The sequence below is a fragment of the Melozone crissalis genome, unplaced genomic scaffold (assembly GCF_028551555.1).
Source record: "Melozone crissalis strain CALT ecotype California unplaced genomic scaffold, PUWL_Pcris_2 ptg000057l_1, whole genome shotgun sequence".
Taxonomy (NCBI): domain Eukaryota; kingdom Metazoa; phylum Chordata; class Aves; order Passeriformes; family Passerellidae; genus Melozone; species Melozone crissalis.
The window spans coordinates 10,948,260-10,973,381 of NW_026535835.1; the positions used below are offsets into that span (position 1 = coordinate 10,948,260).

The 25,122-nt window shown below is 51.1% G+C and overlaps 1 protein-coding gene across 1 annotated transcript; it reads left to right on the top strand.

The window, feature by feature from the left end:
* Nucleotides 1-4,240: 4,240 nt before the first annotated feature.
* Nucleotides 4,241-24,678, top strand: TADA2A (transcriptional adaptor 2A). The gene is made up of 16 exons (XM_054287379.1): nt 4,241-4,297; nt 5,103-5,331; nt 5,976-6,082; nt 6,294-6,353; nt 6,874-6,965; nt 7,604-7,761; nt 9,247-9,335; nt 10,239-10,311; nt 15,135-15,198; nt 16,534-16,577; nt 17,080-17,190; nt 18,438-18,509; nt 19,170-19,302; nt 20,100-20,143; nt 22,415-22,488; nt 23,762-24,678. The coding sequence occupies exons 2-16, from the start codon at nt 5,307-5,309 to the stop codon at nt 23,945-23,947; spliced, it is 1,332 nt and encodes a 443-aa protein (XP_054143354.1). The 5' UTR covers nt 4,241-4,297; nt 5,103-5,306; the 3' UTR covers nt 23,948-24,678.
* Nucleotides 24,679-25,122: the final 444 nt, after the last annotated feature.

Here is a 25,122-nt window from a genome sequence, read left to right on the forward strand (position 1 = left end):
TCCCCGCCACGGCCCCGCCCCGGGCCCGCCCCGCGCCCGCCGGGCCCCGCCCCCGCACCGCCCCCCGGTGGTGTGATCGGGGTTACCTCGGGTCAGGCCCCGCGCGCCCCGCCCCGCGCGCGCCCCGCCCCGCCCCGCTCCCATTGGCTGCCGCCCGGGCCGCGGCGGGGGGCGTGACCAATGGGGAGGTGCCGCGGGGGCGGGGCCCGTGGGGCGATGCCCGTGGCCTGAGAGACGGGCGGGGCCGCGCCGGGGCTCGAACCCGCGATCCCCGGGACAGCCGCGACCCTCGGGGCAACCGAGACAGCCGAGACCCCCGGGGCAGCCGAGACTCCCGGGACCGCCGGGACAGCCGGGACAGCCGGAGCATCGCTCCTGGGAGGGAAGGCCGAGAGGGCTGGGCCTGCTCAGCCTCGACACGAGGTGACCAAAGGGACCTCGGCAGTGCCCATCGGTGTCCATGGTGGGGGCCAAGCTGGAGCAGGCTCCTCTCGGTGGTGCCCGGCAACAGCACGAGGGAACACGGGCAGGGACTGATGCACACAAAGCTCCACCTGAACACAAGGAAGAGCTTTTCTGTGCAGGTGATGGTGTGCGGGAACAGAGACCAGCCAGGGTGTGAGTGTCCTGAATGGAGATATTTAGATACTCCAGCATGGTCTGGAGCAGCCTGTGCTGTGTGCTCTGCCGTGACCCTCCTGCAGCAGGGACAGCACCAGGTGCCCCGTGGGTAGGTGGCAGCAGCAGTCCCCGGGCTGTCCCTGCACACGAGGGGCCCGCGTGGCTGGGGGACGCTGCCCTGTCCCCGCCTTGGCACAGGCAGGAGGACAGGGCTGATAACAGGTGCTGAGGGCACGGCCAAGCAGGGCCAGGCACTGCCAGCGCCTCTCCTGCCTGGCTCTGACCTTCAGCTGCTTGTTCTGCTGACAGACAATGGTTTAAAGAACTCCTCCTCCTCCTTCTTTTCACATTTTGTGTTTTATTTGAAGTCTGCGCCGTTACAGGGTCGCTGAAATTCAAATGGAAGGAGTAACACGAGTTTAGATGCTAAAGCTGCTGGATCTGGTGAGCTGTGCAGGCTGATCCTGCTGCAGGTGCCCCAGGATCTGCACAAAGTGGGATCCACTGCTCCCAAATACAGATCATTCCCACCAAGGCGGTGGTTAGCAGGTGTGAGACTGCAGGAAACTGCACATCATGGGATGGGTGCCCACTGCAGGCAAGGAATACCCAGAAAATCCAATTTGGGGCTTTGGAGTTAATACAATTATTGAGGGAACAGAGCATATTCTCACATCCACTGGACTAAATCTGGAAAATCTGTGCATGGACAGTTTTATTCATACCTCTGTAGGCATAAATGCATAGCTACAGATGTGTGTTTCACACAAAGAATCCTCCTCTCAGTGAGTATTTCATGGAGGAGCTCAAGAGAAGGGTTTGGTGTTGGTTAATCCTCTCAGTGCTAAATCCCAAGTGCTGCAGGAGTGAGGGGGAGTGCTTGGCTTGCTGAGGGGCTGGTCCCAAATCACTGATAATAACCACATACAGAACTTACCAAACCAGAGATTACAACAGGCTCTGAGTTCATGCTGGCTGCTGCTCCCAGAGCTCCAGGCCTGCTAAAACCTGCACCTGCACTCTGCCTGCCCAGCCCAGCACATCCAGCCAGCTCCAAACGCTGTCCAAACACTGCTGGGGAGGGATTGCCTCACTCTCTGAAATCTGCAGCAACTCCTCCAGTCAAGGGCACACAGAGACATGAACACGTGGAAAAGAGAGAGTTAAAGACATTAGCCTTAAAAATCCAGCGTGGCTTTGGATTTGGAAGGAAATAAAATAAAGAATTTGTTATTTTTTGGGCTGTGAAGATGGTGGAGGGTCTGGAGGAGAAGGCATGTGAGGAGAGGCTGAGGCCACTGCAATGATCAGCTGGGGGACAGTGAGGCTGATCCTTGTGGGGCCCTTTCAACTCAGGAGATTCCATGAAATTCAACTGGTCACAGTGGAGGGGTCCCCATGCCTGGATGTGGCCTTTTCCACATAACAATCCAGGTCTTTTCCTACATAACAATCCTGGATTCAAGTCTGGGCAGGAATAATCTGTGTTTCAATTGTTTCACAGGGTTCACACACACTTTGCAATGGGTTTCTTTCAACTGTTTGAATCATAACCATGTCCTGCTTTGCAGGAGGGGTGGTAAATGCACCTGACCCCTTTCCCTGTCCTGCCCCAAAACTGGCCACAGTTATTGACTCTCATCCATGATTCCAAGCACGTGCACTGGGAACTCATGCCCCTCTGCTCTCTCAAAAAAAGGAAGTTCAGCCTGAGTTAACAAACCCCAAAACACACGGGGGAAATGTTTTTACCTCTGGTGACGCCAAGTGCTGGTCCCACCTCTCCTGACCAGGCTCTGGTGACAGCCCCAGTGCAAACACAGCCCAGATCAGCCCGGGTGAGGGGTCGGTGACACTGCCAGCCTGGCACCAAGGAACACAGAGAAAGGTCAGATCGCCTTTTAAAGCCAAACACCAGCCCTCCACTGGCTCTTGTTTTTAACACAAACATCTGAATTTAAATAATACCAGTGCCTACGAGAAAGTGTTCTGGATTCTCTGGAGCCGCGGCCAATTGAAACGTCAGCGTTTATTTGGGATTGAACAGAAATATTTCGTCCTCCCATGCTGGGGGACACACACGTGTGGTTAGCGAGCAGTCCAAAGGCAGGAGCTGTGCAGGAAAAGGTGATTTCCATCGCCACCGTGTGTCCCAGGCAGAAAACGCCACAAAAACTTCTCCCAACAGCGCCGAGAAATCCCTCCGAGAGCAGGGAGAGAGAGGCCTGATAATGCTCCCCATGATTTCTGTGTGTGTGGCCTCTGGGTTTGAACCACAAAACTGTTGTGTTTCACCTGGGGCTCGGCCTGCACTCCTGCACTGGGCTGCAGGGGAGCACAAATTATCAGCAAATAATTCCAAATAGCAAATGAAAGTGACCTCACTCACTAAAACCTCTGGGTAGCAGCGTGTGAGCACTGAATTCATCCCAGAGTATCCACCTGGATCTTCCTGGAGTGCAGCTGGAGGGACAAACAGGTTGGGAGTTGAGCTGAGACCCTTTGGATAAACCTCTAAGACTCCATGGATTTTTAATATTCTTTATAAATATTTTTTCATTCCCATGCCAGAGGCATAACAGGAAGCCCCTCAGCACTGAAATACCTCAAGTTCACAGAAAGCTGCAGGCTCCAGGACAGCATTTTTACCTTGCAGATGCATCACCTTTCCTGAGAACAGCAGGAACCAGATCCCCACAGGCTGATTCCTTCCCTTAACCACCCAGAGTCCTGACTCCCAGATGCAGGAAAAACCTGTTAGCAGAAGCAATAAATATTTCATTGACATTCCACACTTTGCCTCTCCCAAATTCTAATTTTTTTCCCATAATTTTTCACACCCAAAAGGAAAAGGAAATAGTTGCCAGCGTTTTTAGTCTTGTTGGTAAATAGTCCAGACAAGGAGCAGAGATGGACAGGGAGGAATGGCTCAGACTGCCAGAGGGCAGGGTCAGACGGAATACTGGGAAGGAGCTCTGCCCTGTGAGGGTGGGCAGGCCCTGGCACAGGCTCCACATCCCTGGCAGTGCCCAGGGCCAGGCTGGACAGGTTTGGAGCACCTGGGCCAGTGGAAGGTGTCCGTGCCATGGCAGGGGTGGCACTGGGTGATCCTGAAGGTTCATCCACCCAAACCGCTCCGGGATTCTGTCCGTTCTATCTGTTTTAATCCCCCACAGGGCCCGTTCCTCCCGCTCCTGCTTCACACGGCCACCCACAGTGCCACGGGAACCCTTTCCCATAAAATCCACTCCTTCCCACCTCTAGAGCTGCCGGGATGGAGACCGAACACGGTCAGGACCGGGGGGAGCTGCTCCGGTGACCGTGGGAGGAGCGCGGGGCTCTCCCGGGCGGTCAGAGGGGCCCGGGGCTGTTCCCCGCGGGACACCGGCCTCTGCCGGTGCCGCGGTGTGGCCTCGGTCCCTGCCCAGCCCCGGTCTCGCTGTCCCGGTCCATGCCCAGCCCCGCTCCCGCTATCCCGGACCCTCTCCAGCCCCGGTCCCGCTGTCCCGGTTCCTCCCCGGTCCCGGCCGGGCCCGGCGCCCTCAGGCCCCGTGAGGGGCGGGGCGGGGCGGGGCCTGCGGCGCGCGCCGTGTTCCGCCAGGGGGCGCGCGCATCCGCCCCGGCGCGTGCGCACGGCCGGGCACGCGCGCGGGCCCGACCCGCCGCCCCGAGCGAGGTGAGAGGCGGCCCCGGCGGCCCCGGCTCCCCCCGCCGCCCCCTGCGGGCCGCGCCGGCACCGGGCAGGGCCGGGGGGCAGCGCGGAGAGCGCGGGTCGGGCGGCGGCGGGCGCGGGGAGCGCGGCGGCGGGAGCGCGCGCGCCTCTCACGGAGCCTCGCGGGCCGCGGCGGGGCCGGAGGGGGCGGGGCCGCCGAGGGGGCGGGGCCGGGCGGGGGCGCCGCCTGGCGGTGATGGGGAGAGGGGCAGGAGGGAATGGGAATGGGGAGACATGGGGATATGGGGGTATGGGGGTATGGGGGTATGGGGATATGGGAATGGGAACGGGGATATGGGGATATGGGGATGGATATGGGGATATGAGAAATGGGATATGGGGATGGCGATATGAGAATATGGGGATATGGGAATGGGAATATGGGGACATGGGGATATGGGAATGGGGATGAGGATGGGGCTATGGGGGAGTGGGAATTGGGATATGGGAATGGGAATTGGGATATGGGAATTGGGATATGTGGAGTGGAAACTGAGATATGGGGAATGGGAGTGGGGACTGGGATATGGGGAGTTGGGATTGGAATACGGCTGAGCAGGGATTGGTATATGGGAGAGTGGGATATGGGGAGTGGGGTTTGGGATGTGGGGAATTGAGAACTGGGATAGGGGCAGTGGGATATGGGAAGCGTTTCTGGGAGGTGCAGAGCACTTCCTTGCATAACTCTCACACATCCATTCCCCTGAACCCTCACTCTGGGGTTGCGTCCCCATGACCCCACATCTCCGTGCTGGATTTTTCCCCACAGCCAGAGAGGGGGCTCTGATCCGTGTGGATGGGGTCTGAAGGCTGCTGAAGCCCTTCTGCCTGCTGCTCAGGACACCCTGGGAGGATCACACCACGAGGGATCCCAGAATTCCCTTTGGGATCCGCAGTTTGGGACAGGCTCACGCCGTGGGTGCTTGGGCCAGCCAGGTTCACCCCAGGGAGCACAGGCAGCAGCAGGGCAGGGATGGAGCGCCTGGCCTCCTTCAGCAGTAAGTGCCACCACAGAAATCCGCTCAGGAAAAACCTGATGGTGCAGGCATTCCTTGGAGCAGTGGGATTTTGGAGTCACCATCCCTGAAAGTGCCCAAAAAACGTGTAAATGTGGCACTGTGGGGACGTGCTTTAGTGCTCACACAAATGATGCAGTGTAAGTTTTGTCTGATTTTCCTCTACTTATAATTGAACTGGTTCAAATCCATTTCCTTGGGAAAAGTGAGAATCATGGAATCCCAGCCTGGTTTGGGTTGGAAGAAACCTTAGAGCCCATCCAATTACACCCCCTGCCATGGGCAGAGACACCTGCCACTGTCCCTGCTGCTCCAAGCTCCATCCAGCCTGGCCTTGGGCACTGCCAGGGACCCAGGGGCAGCCACAGCTGTGCCAGGGCCTGCCCACCCCCCCAGGGAAGGATTTCCTCCCAATTCTCCAATCTAACCCTGCTCCCTCTGAGTTTGAAGCCATTATAACCTGACAGCCCCATTAATTTTGTTGCGCAGTTGAGTTCATTCAAAATCCATAGAATCCATAGAATCTGGGCCCACAGGAACCATCAGCTGGGCGCAGGGGACTGAGGGGCTGTGTTTGCTGGTGTGACAGTGCCTGTGTGACAGCAGATTCCCTCTGCCTTCCCCAGGTGACCCTTTTGACAAGCCCCCGTGCCGGGGCTGCTCCTCGTACCTGACGGAGCCCTACGTGAAGTGTGCTGAGTGTGGGCCCCCTCCCTTCCTGCTGTGCCTGCAGGTGAGTGCCAGCAGCTGCCACTGCCCCGACAGGGCCACCAGGGCCACCACGGGCTGCCACTGCCACCCCTGCTCCCTCCAGGGACAGGGGAGTGACCAGGGGGATGGAGGGTGGAGCACTGAGACGTGCGCAGAGAATGGGAGTTGCAAAAGGGACCAGTGGAAATCCTTTCAGGGCACAAGTAACACAGTTCTGGTCTTTTGTTCTGCAGTGTTTCACCCGAGGATTTGAGTACAAGAAGCACCAAAGTGATCACACCTATGAGATAATGGTAAATATTCCTTTGGGATAGCACTGCTCGGTCTGGGCTCTCACAGCTCCCCTTGCTTACTCATGTTGCACTGAAAGAAGATGCAATTCTTTGATTCAGAGGTTTTAAACTATTAAAAAAAGAAAAATATCCACCTGGAACAGAGTGGAGTAGTGGAGTCATTTCCAGCTGCATCTTTTTGTTGTTCTGTGTAGCACAATGCACCTCACAGTCCCTTAACCAGGCACATTGGCTTCTCTTTCTCCAGGCTGTTTCTTCCCCCTCCAAATTAATAATTCTTAAAGTCTCCAGTAATTTTTCTGTGTTTCATGGTACAACATGGTGCAATTACAGCTGGGAGAGACTGCATGTTCCAGGATTTGCTATGGTCGATGCCCTGAGTAATCCAATAATTATTCAATCAGGTTTTGTGGCAGTTTAAAGCTACCAGAATGATCTCTATCTGTGGTTCAGAACTTGTTTGCCCTTTCTGAGGTGGGCTGGAGCACAGGATCACAGTTTGTTCTCTTTTCTTCCCCAGACATCTGATTTCCCTGTGCTGGACCCCAACTGGACAGCCCAGGAGGAGATGTCTCTCCTGGAAGCTGTGATGGACTGTGGATTTGGGAACTGGTGAGAGTTCTGTGCCTCAGCCAATTTCAGTCACTGATGGGCAGCTTTTCCTTTCTTTTCCCTGGATCTCTCTGTGGATTTCATCAGTGCACATTAACTGATCAATGATTTATTGTGGGTGAGGCGCTAATTCAGCAGCTGAAGGCAGGCTGGGTATCAGATCCTGTTTACATGAGCTATCTGTCTCCTCCTTCATTAAAAATAGTTGTGTTTAAAGTGCAGAACCCCAGAATGCACAGAAGCAGAGCTGAGAGTTCTCAGGTGCACGTTGCTGTCAGAAATGGGATTGACAGCTGGTCACAGAGTTTGCCATTACCTGCAGTCAGTAAAACGTGTAAAAAGCTCTCCAATAACATCAGTAAAATTTCAAGACTGTTAAAGATGAGGCACATTCCATCAGCCAGAGGTTTTCCCATATGAAATCAGTGAATTTCATTGTTCATGGGCTCCCAGAAATGTTCCCTGGCACCCAGATGTGAGTGTTGGTGCTGAGAGTGTGAGTCCAGGCACCACCACAGGCCAGCTCTCTGCACACAACCAATCCCTCGTCCAAAATCACCTTTTCCCACTGGAGAAATTTTTAAAAAAACAACATTTCTGTGTTGTTCACACCAAATCTCCCCCTGTCCCCACCCCAGGCAGGACGTGGCCAACCAGATGTGCACCAAGTCCAAGGAGGAGTGTGAGAAGCACTACATGAAGCACTTCATCAACAACCCCCTGTTTGCCTCCACGCTGCTGAAGCTGAGGCAGGCAGAGGAGGCTCAGCACCACGAGACAGCCATTCCCTTCCACTGTGAGTACCCCAGACCTGTGTGCCCTCATTCCCAGGGGATAACCTGGGCTGGGAGCTGCTCTGGGGGGGTTCCCTTCACACTGCATGGATTCCTGGCTGCCAGCTGCATGGGCAAGGCAGGAAACAGGCTCTGGCACAAACATCACGTTCTCACAAGCAGAAGTTCCTCCACAATACAGAAACCACCCCAGCAGAGGTTTTGGATGTTTTATCCCACCCCAAAGCTTTGTCTGACACAAACACCAGGGTCTCACAAGCAGAAGTTCCTCCACAACACAGAAATCACCCCAGCAGAGGTTTTGGATGTTTTATCCCACCCCAAAGCTTTGTCTGACACAAACATCAGGGTCTCACAAGCAGAAGTTCCTCCACAACACAGAAATCACCCCAGCAGAGGTTTTGGATGTTTTATCCCACCCCAAAGCTTTGTCTGACACAAACACCAGGGTCTCACAAGCAGGAGTTCCTCCACAACACAGAAATCCTCCACAACACAGAAACCACCCCAGCAGAGGTTTTGGGTGTTTTATCCCACCCCAAAGCTCCCTCAGCACAGACCCCAGTGTGGTTCTCACCCTGCCCAGCAAAGGGAGCTGAGCAGGGGTTTCTGCCTTCCACATTCCCCCTGCTCCTGTGCACATTTCTGTGCACACACCCTGTCCCAGGCCTGCCTGCTGATTCAATTTGCCAGAAAATCACTCCTTTCAGCTATGCTGATTTCACACCTCTCCCTTGAAAGCTGCCTGTAAAAAAGTCTGCAGCAAGTTCACAAATTCTCAGTTTTCCTTGCATTTCACATATTTAGCATTCCCCCGGTCTGGCAGCTGCTCATGGCAGAGCTCCCCAGCCCCCCTGGGCCAGGCACTTTACATTTCCCACTGAAGTGGTTGGAGCTGAGCAGTGGGAACTGGGCAATTTTGGTTGTGTCCCTGGCTGTTATTGATATTTTTATGTGCCCTGTGCCTCAGCCTGCTTTATCAGTGCCCTGGGACACACAAAGCTGAGTGCTCCGTGAGCCCCAGGCTGGTGTTGTCTGTGAAACGCCGAGCTCCTCAGCTGGGAAGGGCTGTAAAAACTGGGAGTTCTATGCCTCTCATTGCAGCCCTGCAATGGCCCCCAGAAGGAGGCAGATTTAACACTCCTGGTGCCATTAACTAAAGGAGCCTGCACGCTGAGCCCCAGGGGTCTGCAGGGCTTTACAGGGGGATGCTGAGCTCCAAAATGCAAAGTTTACGTTTTATTACCTGTTTATTACCTTGAATTTGTGTCTGACTCTTGAGAATACTGCCGAGATCTCAGATTGCTGCATTTTTCTCTGGATGAACTCTGTCTTTTCTGACTATAACACCAAATAAAAGCCCAATCAGGGTATTTTTCTTCAGCTAATTATTCCCACTTTTCCTGCAAAATAAACACCTATTTACAGATCCTTAAAAGAAGATCCCAAGCCCCACTCAACAGCTGGAAACCTTTTGTTTTTTGCAGCTGCTGATGATCCCCCACGGCCCACCTTTGACTCCTTGCTCTCCAGGGACATGGCTGGCTACATGCCAGCCAGAGCTGACTTTGTTGAGGTAAGAAACACTCTCCTCCCATTTAATTTTACATTTATTTTATCCTCCTGTAAGGAGCTGCTCTCTGATCCTCCCTCCCAAGGTGAGATGTTGGTAATTAAAGCCCTGTGTTAATGAGGCCTTTGGTGCCCGAGGTGGCGCTGGTGGCCTGCAGAGGCAGGGCAGGAGCACAGGCTGCAGGCCCTGCTGCTGCCACCAGATGTCCGCCTGTCCATCTGTCCAGCTGTCCATCCAGGTGGCCCTGCTGGGCACTGGGATTGGGCTGCTGGGCCTAAGGACCGGCTCCAGCACTGTCCCTGCCTGAGGGGAGCGCACTCCCTGCTCCACACATCACTGGGAGATCTGCATTGCTTCCTATGCTTTGGGCACGGAACAGGCCCCATTCCTGCCCCTGTCCATGCAGGAACCAGTTCAGCCCCACAGGGCCTCGGGTTTGGGTCTCTGAGCAGGATCAGCACCCCAAAATCCCAGCCAGGGCTCTCAGGCACAGGGGGGCGTCCTGAGCCAGGCCAGGAGTTGGGCTTGGGGGTGTTTGTGAGTCCCTTCCAGCTCAGGACATCCTGATTTCCATCCCATGAGCTGGCTAATTCCAGTGTCCTGTCACAACATCCTGCTCCAGCTGCAGCCCTGGGGGAGCATTTACACATTGCCCCCAGGCAAAGCTGCCCTGGGCTGTTTGTTTGGATGGAGCCTCGTGCCCTGTGTGTGAGTGAACATCTCTGTCCTTGTGCCCCATGTCTGGATGAACATCTCTGTCCCTGTGCCCTGTGAGTGAGCATTTCTGTCCCATCCTGTGCCCTGTGTCTGGGTGAACATCTCTGTCCCACTCCTCCAGCCTGTTCTGAAACCTGAGGGCAATGTTTTATGCTCGTTAGTGACCCTGTATTAATCACCTCTGCACAGGAGTTTGACAACTATGCCGAGTGGGATTTGAGAGATATTGATTTTGTGGAAGATGATTCAGACATTTTGCATGGTAAGTGCCACATTTTTGTACCCAGGCTGAAACTCTTTCAGAGGCCTGTGCAGCTTTTCATTTCTTTCTGCACACACTTTAAAAGGGAGCATACACTTTTAATGTATGGGGTTTCATGTTTGGGTTTTTAATGCATTAAATCTATCAGGTGGGTGTTAATGCAGGCAGCAGGGAGGTGTGCAGTGTATGTGAAACACATTAAAAGTGTTGGACTCAAAGCTGTGATTTCTCACATGTTGAGCATGCCCTGAGTTAGAGTAGCATCAGCTGTGTGTGACAACTTCCTTTTATTGTGAAGATGATTTGATGAGCCCAGTTCCTGCTCTGAGTTTCTGTGGGCATGCTGCCTTAATCACATGCAGTAACAGGAATTACTGAAGTGACATTTTAATCCACAGAGAGGAGAAGATCCTGCATTTCCCCACGTTTGTGAGTACACCCAGGCTTTAGGAGCCCTGTGTTTGTGCCTCAGAACTCTGCCATCTGTGTCAGGCAGTTCTGAGCTAAAGCCTCTGCATCCCTTGGAGACAGACAAATCCCTGTTACGTACAGACAGGCTTGGCAAAGTGAAAAAAGCCAGTTGGAAGTGGAGCAGTGCACGCAGGAGCTTTGGGAATGCAAACTGCCCTGGCTCAGGGCAGCTCCTGGGTCCTGTGTCAGCCTCTCCCCTTTCAGCTTCTATTGAGGGGAAACTGGCTGGAGGCCAGGGCAGGGACTCCTCCTGCCAGCTCTCTGTGTTTCATCCTGTGCTGGGTCCCTGTGAGCTGAAAAAGCAGAATAATCTCCTATTTCTGCCCATTAATGACAGAACCACGTTCAGACAAGGGGGCTGTGCAGCACTGCCCTCCTGGCAGCCCCCATCCTGCAGGAGCCCTGCTCACCCCTGCTGGAGCTGGATCTGCCTGTGCTGCTGCACATCCTGCACCAGGGACTGCCACAATCCAATTAGGAGCTCACAATTCAATTACCTGTTGTGTGAAAAAGTACTTCCCCCCAGCCCGTGCAAGATTTTCACTGCGTAATTGCATTGGGTGTTCTCTGCTCCATCCCTGCAGAGTTTGGGAAGGGCTGGCAGGGATTTGCAGTGTGCAGAGAGCCTGGCAGAGCCTGGCCAGCTGCACCTGGGGTCTCTGAGCCCAGCAACTCTGGCATTGCCTCCCCAGATGTGCCCCTGTGGGAGAGAAAACCTGGCCAGAATGAGCCCCAGGGCCCAGCCAGCTTCTTTCCTTCCCTTGGGGAGAGCAGGAATGCTTTCCTGAAGAGTTTGCAGTGAGATCTTTCACCCCTGGTATTTAATACAGCAAAAGGCAGGAGCCTCATGCTGCCTGTGCTGCAGGTTTGGAGCTGCCCACTCTGCTTGGCCGAAGTTGAAGCTCAGCTGTAGAGCCCAAGGGGCAGGAAATGCTCAACAAGGGGCTCTTGAGAGCTGGGGTGGTTTAAAGAGCTTTGAGCTTTGGGATGGGCAGTGAGGCAGCCTGGGTGAGAATGAAAATGGGACAAAAATGGGACAAAAATGGGATTGAACACATTTCATAACCCAGAGAAACCCAAACAAGGCCTCACAGCCTCAGGCTCAGGTGGGGAGGAAAATCCTCAGTTTGTTTTCCTGTTAAACCTCACTGGGTTCAAGATTAACTTTTGAAAATGACTTTCATATTGCATTTTCTGCAAGTCACTCAGGCTGGGCCCTGGGACACCCCAGTGCAATTCCTGTGGTCTCTCTTTCCTTCTCTTGGTGCACCAGAGCTTGGTGCTGCACATCCCACAGGAACATTTGTGCTTCCACTGCAGTGGAATTCCCCCTTCTTCCCCTTCTCCCACACTGCTTTCTGTAATATTTTGTAAAAATTATTTTTTAAGAAGTTCTGGATCTGAGCTGCTTGATGTATTTTCTGATGTATATCTTTTATATGATATTTATATTTAAAGCTTTATCTCATGTATTTTATCTGTCAGATTTCCCTGTGTCACTCTAAACAAGTTCTTGGTATTCCCACAAGAAAATGCTATTTATTACAAGGTGGGAAGGCTCCCAGGCAGCTTTTGTGAGGATCACAGAACCTGTACCTGCTGCCTTCCCACCTCACAGGAGGTCACAGACATCATTCTGCCACTTCTTGGCAAAAATTTCTATGAAATCTCTGATATTTTAGTTCAATTCTGGAATTGTTCCCTTTTGTTCAGTGCTGGCAGTACAGTGAGGGCATGCAAATCCATATTGCAGTTACACAAAAACATAATGGACAGATCAAAAGCACCAACCAGTTACAAGCCTAATTCAGCCCACAGTGCTTGAATATTTCATGAACTACAAGTTTTCATCAGGCTGAATTAGAACGTTGGTAATTTATCTTTTTTTCCCAGCTTTTTCCCCCCCCCCTTCTCATGTAAATGATTTTTTTCACTTCTAACGCTGCAAAGTAATTGCTGAAACCACAGATTTAGGAGGGAGTGGAAATGGGCTGCAAGTGGCAGGGGAATGTGAAGTTGAGCTGCAGCTCCATGTCCTGCCTGGCAGAGTTTGCTGTGCTGTGCAAGCTCTGCCGTGCCCCAAAAGCAGATTTACCTGCGTGCCATGGCCCTGCTGTGCTCCAGTGCCTGGATTTGGGCTGCAGCCCCCCAGCTCATCCCACAGGCTGTCGCTGGGATTATTTGCATTCTCCCCATTGTCTGTGCCTCCCCTGCCGAGGCAGGTTCCCTGCATGGAGCAAAGCTCTCACTCATGGGTGTTCCACAAACTTTGCTGCGCACCCGGTGAGGCCGGGCAGGAATGAAAAGCAAAGGAAGTGTTTTGGGCACGCTCTGGAGAAACCAAAATATTTGGGGTTTTGTGGGTTTTTTTGAATGGAGGAAGGAGCCTTGAATTGCTGCCTATCAGTGGGGCCTTATCAGAGCCTTATCAGAGGCCAGAGTGGACGCTGAGCACGGGGCCAGCCTGGGTTGTCCCCAGCAGCAGCACAAACAGAGCCCTGCAGGGCATTGCCATTCCCCCAGCATCTCCTGTCTCATTTCCATGCTCTGAGGGGCACTGGAGCACTCAGAGCCGTTCATGCATTCCACCCTTGGCAATGCCTGTCCTGCCCGAGTCTGGATCTTAAAAACAAAAGCCCCTCCAGAAGGGCTTGTGGCAGAAATGCTCATTTCTCTGCGAGCAGAAACTCCATTTTTTTCCCTTCGTTTGTTCCTTCCTCTCCCCATCTGATCATCATTTCTTTAGAATATTGTGCACCCAGGTGAAAGCATCAAAACTCCATGGTTAGAGGTGCATAATTGCTTGTGATATTTATAGAGGTTCTCCAGTGCAGTTTCTGCATGTACTTATTAAGTTCTGCCCACACAAACCCCAGAAAATAACAAGTTGGCTGAGCTTGCAGAGGGCTTCAAAACTACAAAAATATTTTCTGTAAATTGGCTCCGATTCCAGCCCTTCCTAATGGATTTCATTCATGTTTAACTTGATGCATTCCCAATTTCTCATCCCCACATTTTAGCACGAAGGAGAATTTGCTGTCTCTGCTTGTTCTTAAATTAGGAAACTTAAATCCCTCGCTATGAAAATACACAATGATGCTGGAAAATGCAAGAAATTTGGGAAAACAAGGAGGAATGTTGCAGCACCCCCCCAGCTCATACAGAATCTTTAACTCTTAGATTAATGTCAGAGCAATTTGGGACAAACTGAAGGGTTTTTGTTGGATCAAGCTCCTGAGTGAATCCCCACAGCCTCTGGGCTTTGTCCCTGTTTGTATGAAATTTGATTACCCAGAGGGATGCAGGGATGCATTTCCCACGGGCTGGGGCTTCCTGCTGTTTACACCTACATACATATTTCAGAGAGGCACAGAACCACACTTCTTAATTGCATTATTAATTATTAATCCCAGAGTACAATCAATAAACTGCCACTCTCAGTTTTGCTCTTTTTGTGTAACTACAGAGAGGAATGGATCCTGGGTTCTGCCCCCCTTGGGCCACCCCAGTTCCCCTTTTCCCAAAATCTGCTTGTTGTGTCCCAGCCTCCAAACCACTGCCAAGCCTGGAGCCTCTTCCTTCTAAGAGGAAATTATTAACATTAATTTAAAAAAAAAATTAAAAATCAGTCTCCTCTACACTCATTTAATGACCTAGAATTTGTGTGTTATCCAACAGAGCAAGGGAAGGGAAGGTGATAGGTGTCTCTTTATCTTGTCTTTTAAGAATTTACCCAAAAAAAAAGTTTATTAAGCTAATGTGTGCAGGAGAAAGGAGCTGCAGGCTGTGTGAGGGCTCAGGCAGGTTTGATTTGGGGAAGGATGTGATTCCTAATGAGCATGGCTTTTTCCTGGGCTTCCTCACATTGTCCTGAGCCGTGCTTTGTTCTCCTGGCAGACAGGTAAGTTTGGAAGTTAACAAGCTGGAACCTTCCAGATGTCTTTAACAACTGCAGCAAAGGCTGCTTTGAGTGCTCACAGTGAGAGCTGTGTCTGCTTTTTGGGGTTCCCTGTTCTGGGCAAACACCTGTGCCCAGGGATGCCACCTCAGGAGAGGGAATATTGGCTATTGCAGGTGTGAAGGAACAAATATTTGCAGATGGCAGAACAGTCCAAGAAGGAGGAGAGAGGAGTTCCCAGGTTCATGCTGACATGAGTGTGTTTACAGGGATGGATTTGGCAGGAGGAAGCAAAGGAAACCTTCCCCAGGTAGCAAGGGCTGCACTGAGCTGATGCCCCTGTGAAACTGCCTCAGGATTTTTAAACCATTTCTGCCTAATGTGAACATAAAAGCTTGGAATCCAGCCTCCTGCAGCGGTTGCTGATGAATTCTTTAATCTGTGTGTTTTGCAGCTCTGAAGATTGCAGTTGTAGATATCTATCATTCCAGGTTGAAGGAGAGACAGAGACGGAAAAAGTGAGTTTTGAAGCAGTCACTGTGCGTTCCCTTCCCTGTGCAATGCTGATGGATTGCACACCATGAATTTCCTGCCGCAGAAAAATCCTGCCAGACTGTGACTGATTGCTGGACCCCCACTTTTCCCCCAGAAATATTTGCATCATTATTTTTAAATCCTAGTGGCCCCCAAGTTAGTTTTCCATACTGAAGATAACTCAATTGCTGACGTGGGCTTGAATAATTTATTCAACTCATTTGACAGTGCTCTAGAATGACTCAATCTATTAATTAAATTAAGTTTTATTCTAACTTTGAAGTACTTTGTTCAATATTTAAAATTATATCTTGCTGGATTAGTCCATAGTGGAAGGATTAGTGATTTGAAATGAGGCTGCTCCAGTCCTTCTCATAAAACTCCACAGTTCTGCTGAGTGACAGCAAGGATTGACCTGGTTCTTCATCATTCATAAATAAAAAGTATTTATGTGGTGTAATTTCCATGATGATCCATCTTGTCATGCTGAAGGAAAGTGCTGCAGGGCTCTCCATAACTCTTGTGGTTACACCAGTGTCAGGTTTTGTGAAGTTCCAGCAGCAGGATGGGACAGAAATGTGGAAAATGCCCCAAAAGCCACTGATGCCACTGTCAGAAAGGTGACTCTGCACGGGACAGGAAGGTTCTGTGCCCAGCAGAGGAAATGTCATGGATTTCACAGGGCAGGCTCTGGGCTGCCCTGGCCAGCCCAGCTCTGTGGTATTTTATTTTCCACCGTGGAGTCACCACAGAGCAATGAGCACGTGGCACTGCTCGCCCCAGTGACAAAGGGACTTGTCAGGCACCTGCTGTCCCTCTGCTCCTCCCCTGATCCCAGCAGGAGCAGCTCAAGCCCACAGTTACCTCCATCACCCCTTTAAAACCCAGGCTGCCATGGAAAAATGCATTTCTCCTGTGCCAGGGGTGGCATTCACAGCCAGCTGTACCCTGTGCTTTAGCAGAGGGAAGTTGGGAATGATGTTCATGAGACATTCATTACCTCTGATTTTGGAAGGACAAGTTGTAAGATGCTGTGGATGTGAAATGTGTGCCTAAAGAAGCAATTTCCAACCTTTAAAGTGATTGCAGCTCCCTTTGTGCTCAGTGCTAATGCACACCACTGCCCAGAATTTACCCTGATTAAAGACACACTGCATCATGTTTCCATTGCAGCCAGCCCAGGGCTTATGGAAATTTCATTCATGTTTAGTTTCAGACTCCTCTGATGGCCTAAATCAAAGTTTCTTCTGAAGCCTTTGTGTTTGTGAGGCAGTGCAGGAGTAATGGCCTTTATTAATATAATTTTCTTTCATTTCCAGAATTATAAGAGATCATGGCCTGATCAACCTCAGAAAATTTCAGAGTGAGTATCAGGTGTAACTGCTTGACTTCAAAGTGGCAAAGCTTCACACATTCACCACTTCCAGGTCACCAGTGTGGTTTGTTCATACTGGAATGTATTCAGATGTTCTAAATTCCAGCAGATTTCCTGCCCCAGCTGTTTCCAGCTGTCTGGTCCTAACTACTCCCAGCCCAGTGCTTTAGTTCTTGCCTCAAAATTGCTCCTGAGAAGCATTTGGGCTCTGCTGAGTGGGGAGAAGGGGCAAGGTGAAACCCAGGCCTTTCAAGTGCACCTCAGTGTTGTGAGAAATGACTGAGCAACATTTAAATATCACCCTTTATGCCTTAAGGACTTTAAGGGCTGTAACTTCTGTTGCTTTTCACTCAGCAGTTTGTGGCTGTGGCACCAAAAAGGCCAAAATGAGGATTTTGGGGCGGTGCTGAGGCTGGGGCTCCCAGCAGCCCCCCAGAGGTGTTGTCCCCTGGCAGCAGGGGTGGTGACACGTGGCCCTTTGTCCCTGCAGTCCTGGAAAGGCGTTACCCCAAGGAGGTGCAGGAGCTCTACGAGACCATGAGGAGGTTTGCCCGCATCCTGGGGCCCCTGGAGCACGACAAGTTCATCGAGAGCCACGCACGTGAGTCAGGGGGCTGCAGCCTGTCCTGGGGGCAGGAGGTGCTCTTCCTCCTCCTCCTCCTCCTCCCCACCTAACCGCCTCAGGAAAGCAAATGCATCTGTGGTTTGATGTGTTCAGTGAGCAGCCAGTGGGGTTTTTCCACTAAACTGTGTCCCAGCTCTTTGTTTGAGTTTGCAGCTGACTGAACATTCTGGTCATGTGGGAGAGGTAATATTTTTTTATCTGAAGAGCTCTGTTTATTTACTGGGACTCTGTATCAGGGGAAGAATAAAATCCCTATATTATGTGGAGAGATTGGGAGCTGGCAGTAGAGTGAATTCTTTGAAAGACACACGTTAAAGTACTTAATGTCACATAATTACATAGTGCAGTGGTCATTATGTCCTTACCTTAGGGGAGAGGCATTGTTCCATCCCTGAATCATCCCATAGCCTGCATTTAGGCAGATTCCAGTCCCAGTCACCACATCCTGCTTCATGCTGTGGCTTAAACTGGGACAGTTGTTGCTCATTAGAAAGAACGAAGCATTTACCAAGTTGTGCCCGTGTTTTCAGGACAGCCAGTGTGAAATACCAAAAGCATGATCCTGCAAAGTCATGAGTCTTGCAAATTTTGTTGTTGTAGTGGCTGCAGATCCTCAGGTGAACCTGACAGGTACAGGCACTACCCAGGTCTCTGAGCAGCAGCAGGAAATAAATTCACAAGGAAACTTGTTCCCTGTAAAGCTGAGCAGTGCTGGAAGGCAGCTGATGAAAGCAGCAGACAGGAAATATCTCTGAGCAAAAGAAACATTTCATAATTTCATCTTCCTGACTGCAGGAAAAAAATTGTCTGCAAGGAAAAATTTTGGAAGGTCCAGCCTGGAAAATCATAGTTCCAAGAGAATATTTGATGTATAAGGAGCCTGGCTGGAGCAGTTCCTCAAAGCTATTGAAATGCCTTCTAGAAATCCCACAGTATTGTTATTTGCCTTGTCTAGGGTAGGGCAAAGGGACTATCAAAGCATGAAGAGAAAATGCCTTTTCAGAGCACAGAAATTCTAGAAACCAGCTGCAATCTGTGACCGAGGAGCACGGGGACACAGAGATATTGAGATCCTGTGGAGGGAGGGTAACCCCTGGCTGTGGTTTGTGTGCTCAGAGCTGAGCTGAGCAGGCAGATAACAGAGAGCCACATTCCCAGTCCACCCCACTGACCCACTTTTGCTTTTCTGGTTTTCTCTTCTGCCACCTCGTGGGGTCCCACAGTGGAATTTGAGCTGCGCAGGGAAATAAAGAGACTGCAGGAATACAGAGCAGCAGGCATCACCAATTTCTGCAGTAAGTACCTGATGCATTATTCAGCCCATTCCCATCCATCAAGGAAGGGAAGGATGATTTTACAACATCCAGGATGTGTTGAATAAAAAGGCACTTAGCTCAGAGAGGCTCTGGGGCTGAGCAAGGCTTCAGCAATGATGCACAGTCCAGCTGGGCTGGTTTAGAGTGATCTGAGCCTTCAGTGTGGAAATCAGTGTCTAACACAGCTCTGCTCTGGGTAGCACTTTGCAAAAGCTTAATTTAAAATATTTGTGTCATGGCACAGTGGTCTCAGGGCTTTATCTTGGGACACTTTCACTGCCTGTCAACACCTGTGATATCTGGAGAGAGGCCCAAGACCTCCACATAACAAAATACCCTGCTTTATCCTGGAATTGGATCATGGGAGCTCTTTTTGTTTGGTTTTGGCCTGAAATTAACAGGGGGAAGGGTGCAGGGTGGGATCTGATCCCTTTTGGTGCCAAGGGGTCACCACGAGGGAGAGCAGCAGAGGCTGGGCCGGGGGCAGAGACCTCCCCAAAATCTCCTGAACAGGGACAAGGCCTTGGGGGTGGCAGGCTGCTGACCTTCCCAAAATGCCCTGAAGCAGGGACGAGGCAGTGTGGGGTGGTTTTGGATGAGGCAGGTGCTGAGGGCAGGCTGTGTGTGTGTGTGCCACAGGTGCCCGGACCTACGAGCACCTGAAGAAGAGCCGGGACGAGGAGCGGCTGAAGCGCACGATGCTCTCGGAGGTGCTGCAGTACATCCAGGACAGCAGCGCCTGCCAGCAGTGGCTCAGCCGCCAGGCAGACATGTAAGCACTGCCCAGGGAACCTGCCCCAGCCTGGCACTGCCCCATCCAGCTGCCAGGGGCTTGGGGAGCAGCCTGTTCCACTGGGAGCTGTCCCTGCCCTGGGAGCGATGAGCTTCGGGGTCCCCTTCCAACCCAAACCTTCCTGGGATCCTTGATTCACTTTGCATCCAACACATTTTCCTGCCTGATAGTCACAAATCCATTCCCAGTTTATCAAGGTGGGAGCAGCCTGCAGAATTGAGAAGGGCAGAAAGGTGGGTGACAGCAATAGTGCTTGTTGAGTGCAGGCAAAGGAGGGACTCAACCCCTCCGTTTGCTCAAATTTAGATTTCAGGAACTGAGCTGCTGTTCATAAAGTCACAGAGGGAAATGAGCTCTTTATGGATATTAATGAGGGTACAGCTGATGCCTGAAATATTTCAGATGATTTTAGATGTAGCAGCATTATTAATGTGTCATCACCCTGCACGAGCACTTGGATTTAAGGAGCAAACGTAAAGGAAGTGCATCCTGTGTGCAGGAGATGGTTTGGAATTTCCCCACTCAATCTCCACTGCATTTTTAATTGTGTGCCCCTCCACGTTTCTTTGTTGGGTTTTTTAACAGGTTCCACACATATTTTTCGATGTGGGAACACTAAATATTTATAAATCCTGTTGACTCCTAGTCAGGGCCTGGGTTATGCAAGTTGAATTGTATAATTATTACAAGTTGTGGAAGAAGCAATTTCAGGGCCAACACATGCAGTTATGCTTAAAAAAACTTGAAGGCAATTTGAAAATTTCTTTTCTTTGCAGTGATTCTGGCGTGACTCCCACGGTACCGGTTCCTTCAACTACAGGTAAGTGTTAGATGGTGTCTGCCAAAAAACAGTAATATTTCTCTGACAGCCTTTTTCTGACTCTTTCTCTCGAGTGCCAAAGTGTCAGTCCTCAAGCCTCATGGTTAAGCACCGCTTAAGTCAACATCACATCAATCTGCAAGTCATTCCACTCACATATCCTGCAGGATTTTTTGCTGAATTTCTAGATTTTTCTGACTAGAGGTCAAAACCCATCCTAAAGCTACATTAGCAAGGCAGGAAACAAAAGAATTTTCACAGTCTGTAAGCACAAATCAGGGTATTTCCACCAAGAGGACCCCATCTTCTTTCAGTGCCCAGTCAGGACAGATTCAGGGGTCAGTCAAGGTCCTCATAAATAAATTCCCATCCCATTTGTTGAGGTCATGGGGTGACTGAGACTGGGATAAAGCTTTACTACAAGGTTGTTAAATGTTGTCAGGCAAAATGGCTTTGGCTCTGTCCCTACACCCAGTTTTTTATGTGGATGCTGTTAAACCACTTGAATGGAACTCTCAGAGGTGGACACTGGGTTTATATGTTCTCCCTCATTTCCTCCTGGTAGATTTGGGTCAGGATGCCAAGCAGTGAGTCAGGGCACTCCAGACTGTCCTGAACCTGTTTGGTGATTGCCAAGATCTGGTGTTTTGGATAAAAACCAGCTTTGTGTATCTCAGAGTCCATGAGGGGAGGACAGCGTCTTCCAGCTGAAGATCTGGGATGAGGGATGAAGTTCCCTGTTAGTCAGGGATCCAGTGTCCCATGGAGGGGACTGTGCTGCCTGTGCAGTGTGATAGCTCACGGTGTTTACAAGCAGCATCACATGTGGAACAAAACCCAAACAGAATACCATAGAGCTGCTAATGAAGCAAACATCCTGCCCAGGGATGCTGGGGAAGAGCTGCCACGTGGCTCTAATTAAAGGCTGCATCACTCTGAATATACAAGAGGGCAAATTAATGCTTCACTTCTAGATTCTGAGCTCTTGACTTTGCAGCCTTGATACGTTTTATTTCATGTAGTTTGTGTGTGTGTGTGTGTGGTATTTTCTGGGTTTATAAAAGAGTAAAACTGAATTCTGTCGTGTCCCTCCTAGCACAGTGGCCCCATGCCATGGGAAGGGGGAGCAGTGCTGAGAAATAACTTCCTTTACACCTCCCACAGACTCACACTGCAGCTTCTCCCCAGTCCCCAGCTCCCTCTGCTCAGCTCCTCACACCCAGCCAGATCCCTTCTGTTCCTGCAGATGCCCAGAGACACAGACACTTCCCAGTGCCAGGGCAGGACCTGGCCAGGGCAGCATCCTTGGGAAAAACAAATATTTCTTTTTGCACATTTCCCAAGGTCTCATCACTTCACCAAATTTGGGGAGTTATGCTGGGATACACACCTATCTCTAACAGTGCTAAATATGCAGCCCACAGCACAGGGTGAGAGACTTTTTTCAATGTGAATAAATAACCCAAACTTTGTCCTGAGATCTGCAAGTTGGGAAAAAAAAAAACCAAACAACTATTAGAGAAAAAAGCTGTCTGCAAGCAGGCAGCCCTTGTGAAAGTTAGGCTATGCAAGGTAACAGCAAAATAAACAATAACTTATAACTGTTGTTTATATAATAATATAGAAACAATAGTGAAAGTGATAAACACCAGATGAGCTTGTGATAAATATTCCTTCAGAACTGTTCATCCTAACAGACAAAAAAATCAATGCCCAAACAGGGAATTGCAAAACAAATCTGCCTTGCAATACCTGCATGGTATTTAAAGGCATTTGAAGAAAACTGTGCCTCATGAAGCTGTCAGTAATGCCAGAGAGAAATTGGCTTAATCACAGCAATAAAAAGTCTCATCATCCTTACAAGGCGCTGGTTTCAGCACACCTGGCACACCCTCCCTGCAGTGGGACAGTCAGCTGGGCTGAGCCATGCCTGATGCCAGTCTGACACAGAGCTTTTGTCCTGCAGTTCCTCCCAAAAACCAACAGCTCACGAGTCTCGTGCAACATCCACAGAGCTTCAAATTGCAAAACCAAACCTTTTGTGGCATCAGCAGAGCTTTCTGCTGAGCCCTGACTAACCCTGTCTGTAAACACCTGGCTCCAGCTGGGTTGGAGTGCCTCCCTGGCAGAGCCCAGGCTGCTCTGGTTCTGATGGAGCTTTTCTGATGGAGCTTTTCCTCCCCATCCCTGGCAGAGCCCAGGAGCATCCACACCAGGCTGCTCTGGTTCTGACAGGGCTTTTCTGATGGAGCTTTTCCTCCCCATGCCCAGGCAGAAGGAGTGCCCCACCGCTGAACCTCACCGGCCTGCCGGGCACCGAGAAGCTCAACGAGAAGGAGAAGGAGGTGAGGAGAGGATGGAAGGACCATCTCCATCATCTGTGTCTCCACACCGTGCCTGTGGAGCTGTGAATGTCACCTCAGGCACAGGCCTGGCTGCTCTTCCTTTCTCACAGAAATCATTCAGGGTTTCCAGTTGATCTCCTGTGCTACTCACACAGCACAAACTGGTTGATGTAGCAAAGAAAGGAGCAGAGCACCAGGGTGATATTTGGTGCTGTTTCCACATCCATCTCCCTGCCTGCTCTCTGAGGCTGGGCTGAGCACAGGGGTTAATTTTTCTTAATGAACACTGGTTGTTTTTCAGCCCAGTGCAGGCCCTTCCTCTAACTCAGTGAACAATACTGAAAAAAGAGATTATTATTTCTTCATAGAAGCCCTGAGGTGTCCTTAGGCTGCCCCAGGCAGGCTGCAGTGCCCAGGAAGCACAGCTGTACCTCAGCCTCCCCTCTGTGCGTGTTTCCCTTGGCTGCAGCTGGCAGCACTGGGAATCGGCTCCTGGCTTTGCTGGAACTGGCATTTCTGCTCCATTCAGCACAGGAATAATGGTGGCAGGACATCAGTGTGTGTGTGGAATCTGATTTCCTGGTCAGCTGAGACAGAAAGTCTGAGGGCTGAGGAATTCTGCAATTTCCTATCCGTGAGGAATGAGCACGAAGCATTTCCTTATTAAAGGGAGGAGACAGACAGTTTCTCCAGCAGGAGCAATGCCGTGCTCCTGGAAGGCAGCTGGAATTTGGGAGCTGAGCAGGAGCTGTGCAGCCAAACAGCTCAGGGGCTGTGCACAGCCATTCCTCACCAAACTTCCAGCCACAGAATGCCTTCCCTGCACAGCCTCCACGCCAGACTTGTGCAGAGGGAGCTGCTTTTGTGGAAGGCATTAGAGCCTGAGTCTGCAGGGGATTAGCAGCCAGATGCCCTCCCTGGCTCCCAGCCAGCCCAGTTGCTGCTTCCAAGTGTGGCATGTGTGCTTCCCGGGCTTGGGAAGGAGCAGCGCCCACACAGGGCACACTCAGAGCCCTGCTCCTGCCAGCCCAGGCCTTGCTCTCGTCCTCCTCCTTTATTTTCCATCGGGAGTGTTTGTGAATGCAGCAGCCAGCAGGCTCCTCCCTTCCCTACCTGTGGATGCCAACAGCATTCCCGTGTGCCTGCCCTGTGCAGGGAAACGCTGCAAGTGTTCTCAGGAAAACATTCCCCGTGCTCCTCCCCCAGCAGGGCTCTGGGAACGGGAGAACACGGCAAGTGTTGGTGTTTATTAACTTCACCTTTTGTCTTGCAGCTCTGTCAGATGGTGAGGCTGGTCCCTGGAGCCTATTTGGAGTATAAAGCTGCTTTAGTGAACGAGTGCAACAAACAGGGAGGCCTGAGACTGGCGCAGGCTCGAGCCCTCATCAAGATTGATGTGAACAAAACCAGGAAAATCTATGACTTCCTGATCAGAGAGGGGTACATCACAAAGGCCTGAGGACAGGCAGCAGTGCCTGGCTGGAGCAGGCAGATGTGGAGAAAGCTTTGAAGTCGCTTTGACAGCGCTGAAAGATTTCACCAGTGTTGAATGAAGGACATTTCCTTTTGTTTAAAACATTTCGGGGCTTTTTTTTTCCTTTTTTTTTTTTTTTTTTTGTAAAAACAAGTGGGGAGCTTTGTTAAATTGCATGAATGCTGACATTTGTCTGGGTTCCTTTTGACTCTGCTGTTGTCAGGATGGCTCTGCCTCGCAGCGCTGGGGAGGATCATGTGCCACAGAAGCTGATGTTAAACGTGAATGGGCATTCATTCCTCACGCCTCCCGTGGCTGCAGAGAGCACCACGGTACCTCTGTGTGCTGCTGACAAAGAATCAGGACACAGCCACACTTTTTGCAGCACGGGGTACAGAGATGCAGTCCCTCCCTCCTCGTGTTGCTCCCTACATCAGCAGCAGCTCTCAGAGGCGACAGCACGTGCCCGAGGCTGTAAAAATAGAGCTTGCAGTGGTCCAGTCCTTTTAACTTGATTGTGATAAAGGATGGGAAAGGACGTGGCAGGGAAGCTCCTCAACAGTTGTTACTGTTATGGGGTATTAGCAAACATCCCAGCAGGACAGCTCTGCACAAACCAAGGAGCTTGGATCCTGCTCCCCCCGTGATTTGGGGGTGTCAGGTTAAATATTATCCCTCCATTTCAGCCTTCTGCTCCTTGGGAAGGCTGCAAGCTACAGCCACTGCAGCTTTTGGGACACAGGGATAAAAAGCTTCTCGGGACCCTGATGTTCTCCCACAGAAAAGGAGTGAAGAAGCTCCTGTTGGTGGGGCTTTATTCCCTCAGCATTACCAGTGACACGCCTGAGGAGGTGCCACAAGTCACTGCTCAAACACAGCCCCCATGCCATCATCTGATCAGGGGCTCCAGCGCCAAACGTGGGGATTTGGCAGTGAGTTGGATGATGAAGATGGCTCTCTGCAGGTGCAGCTTGTGTGTTTATTGAACAGTGAATTGTTTGTCAGACAGCTTCCTGCTAGGGTGTAATGCTGGAATAATGTCCCACAGGAAAGCCAGGAGCCAGAGCAGGTGGGGTATTGGATTCTCCCAAGTTTAGGATCTCTTGGAACAGCCTAACTGAGCTCCAGCTGCACCAGTACCTGGCTAAGGTGTTGGGATT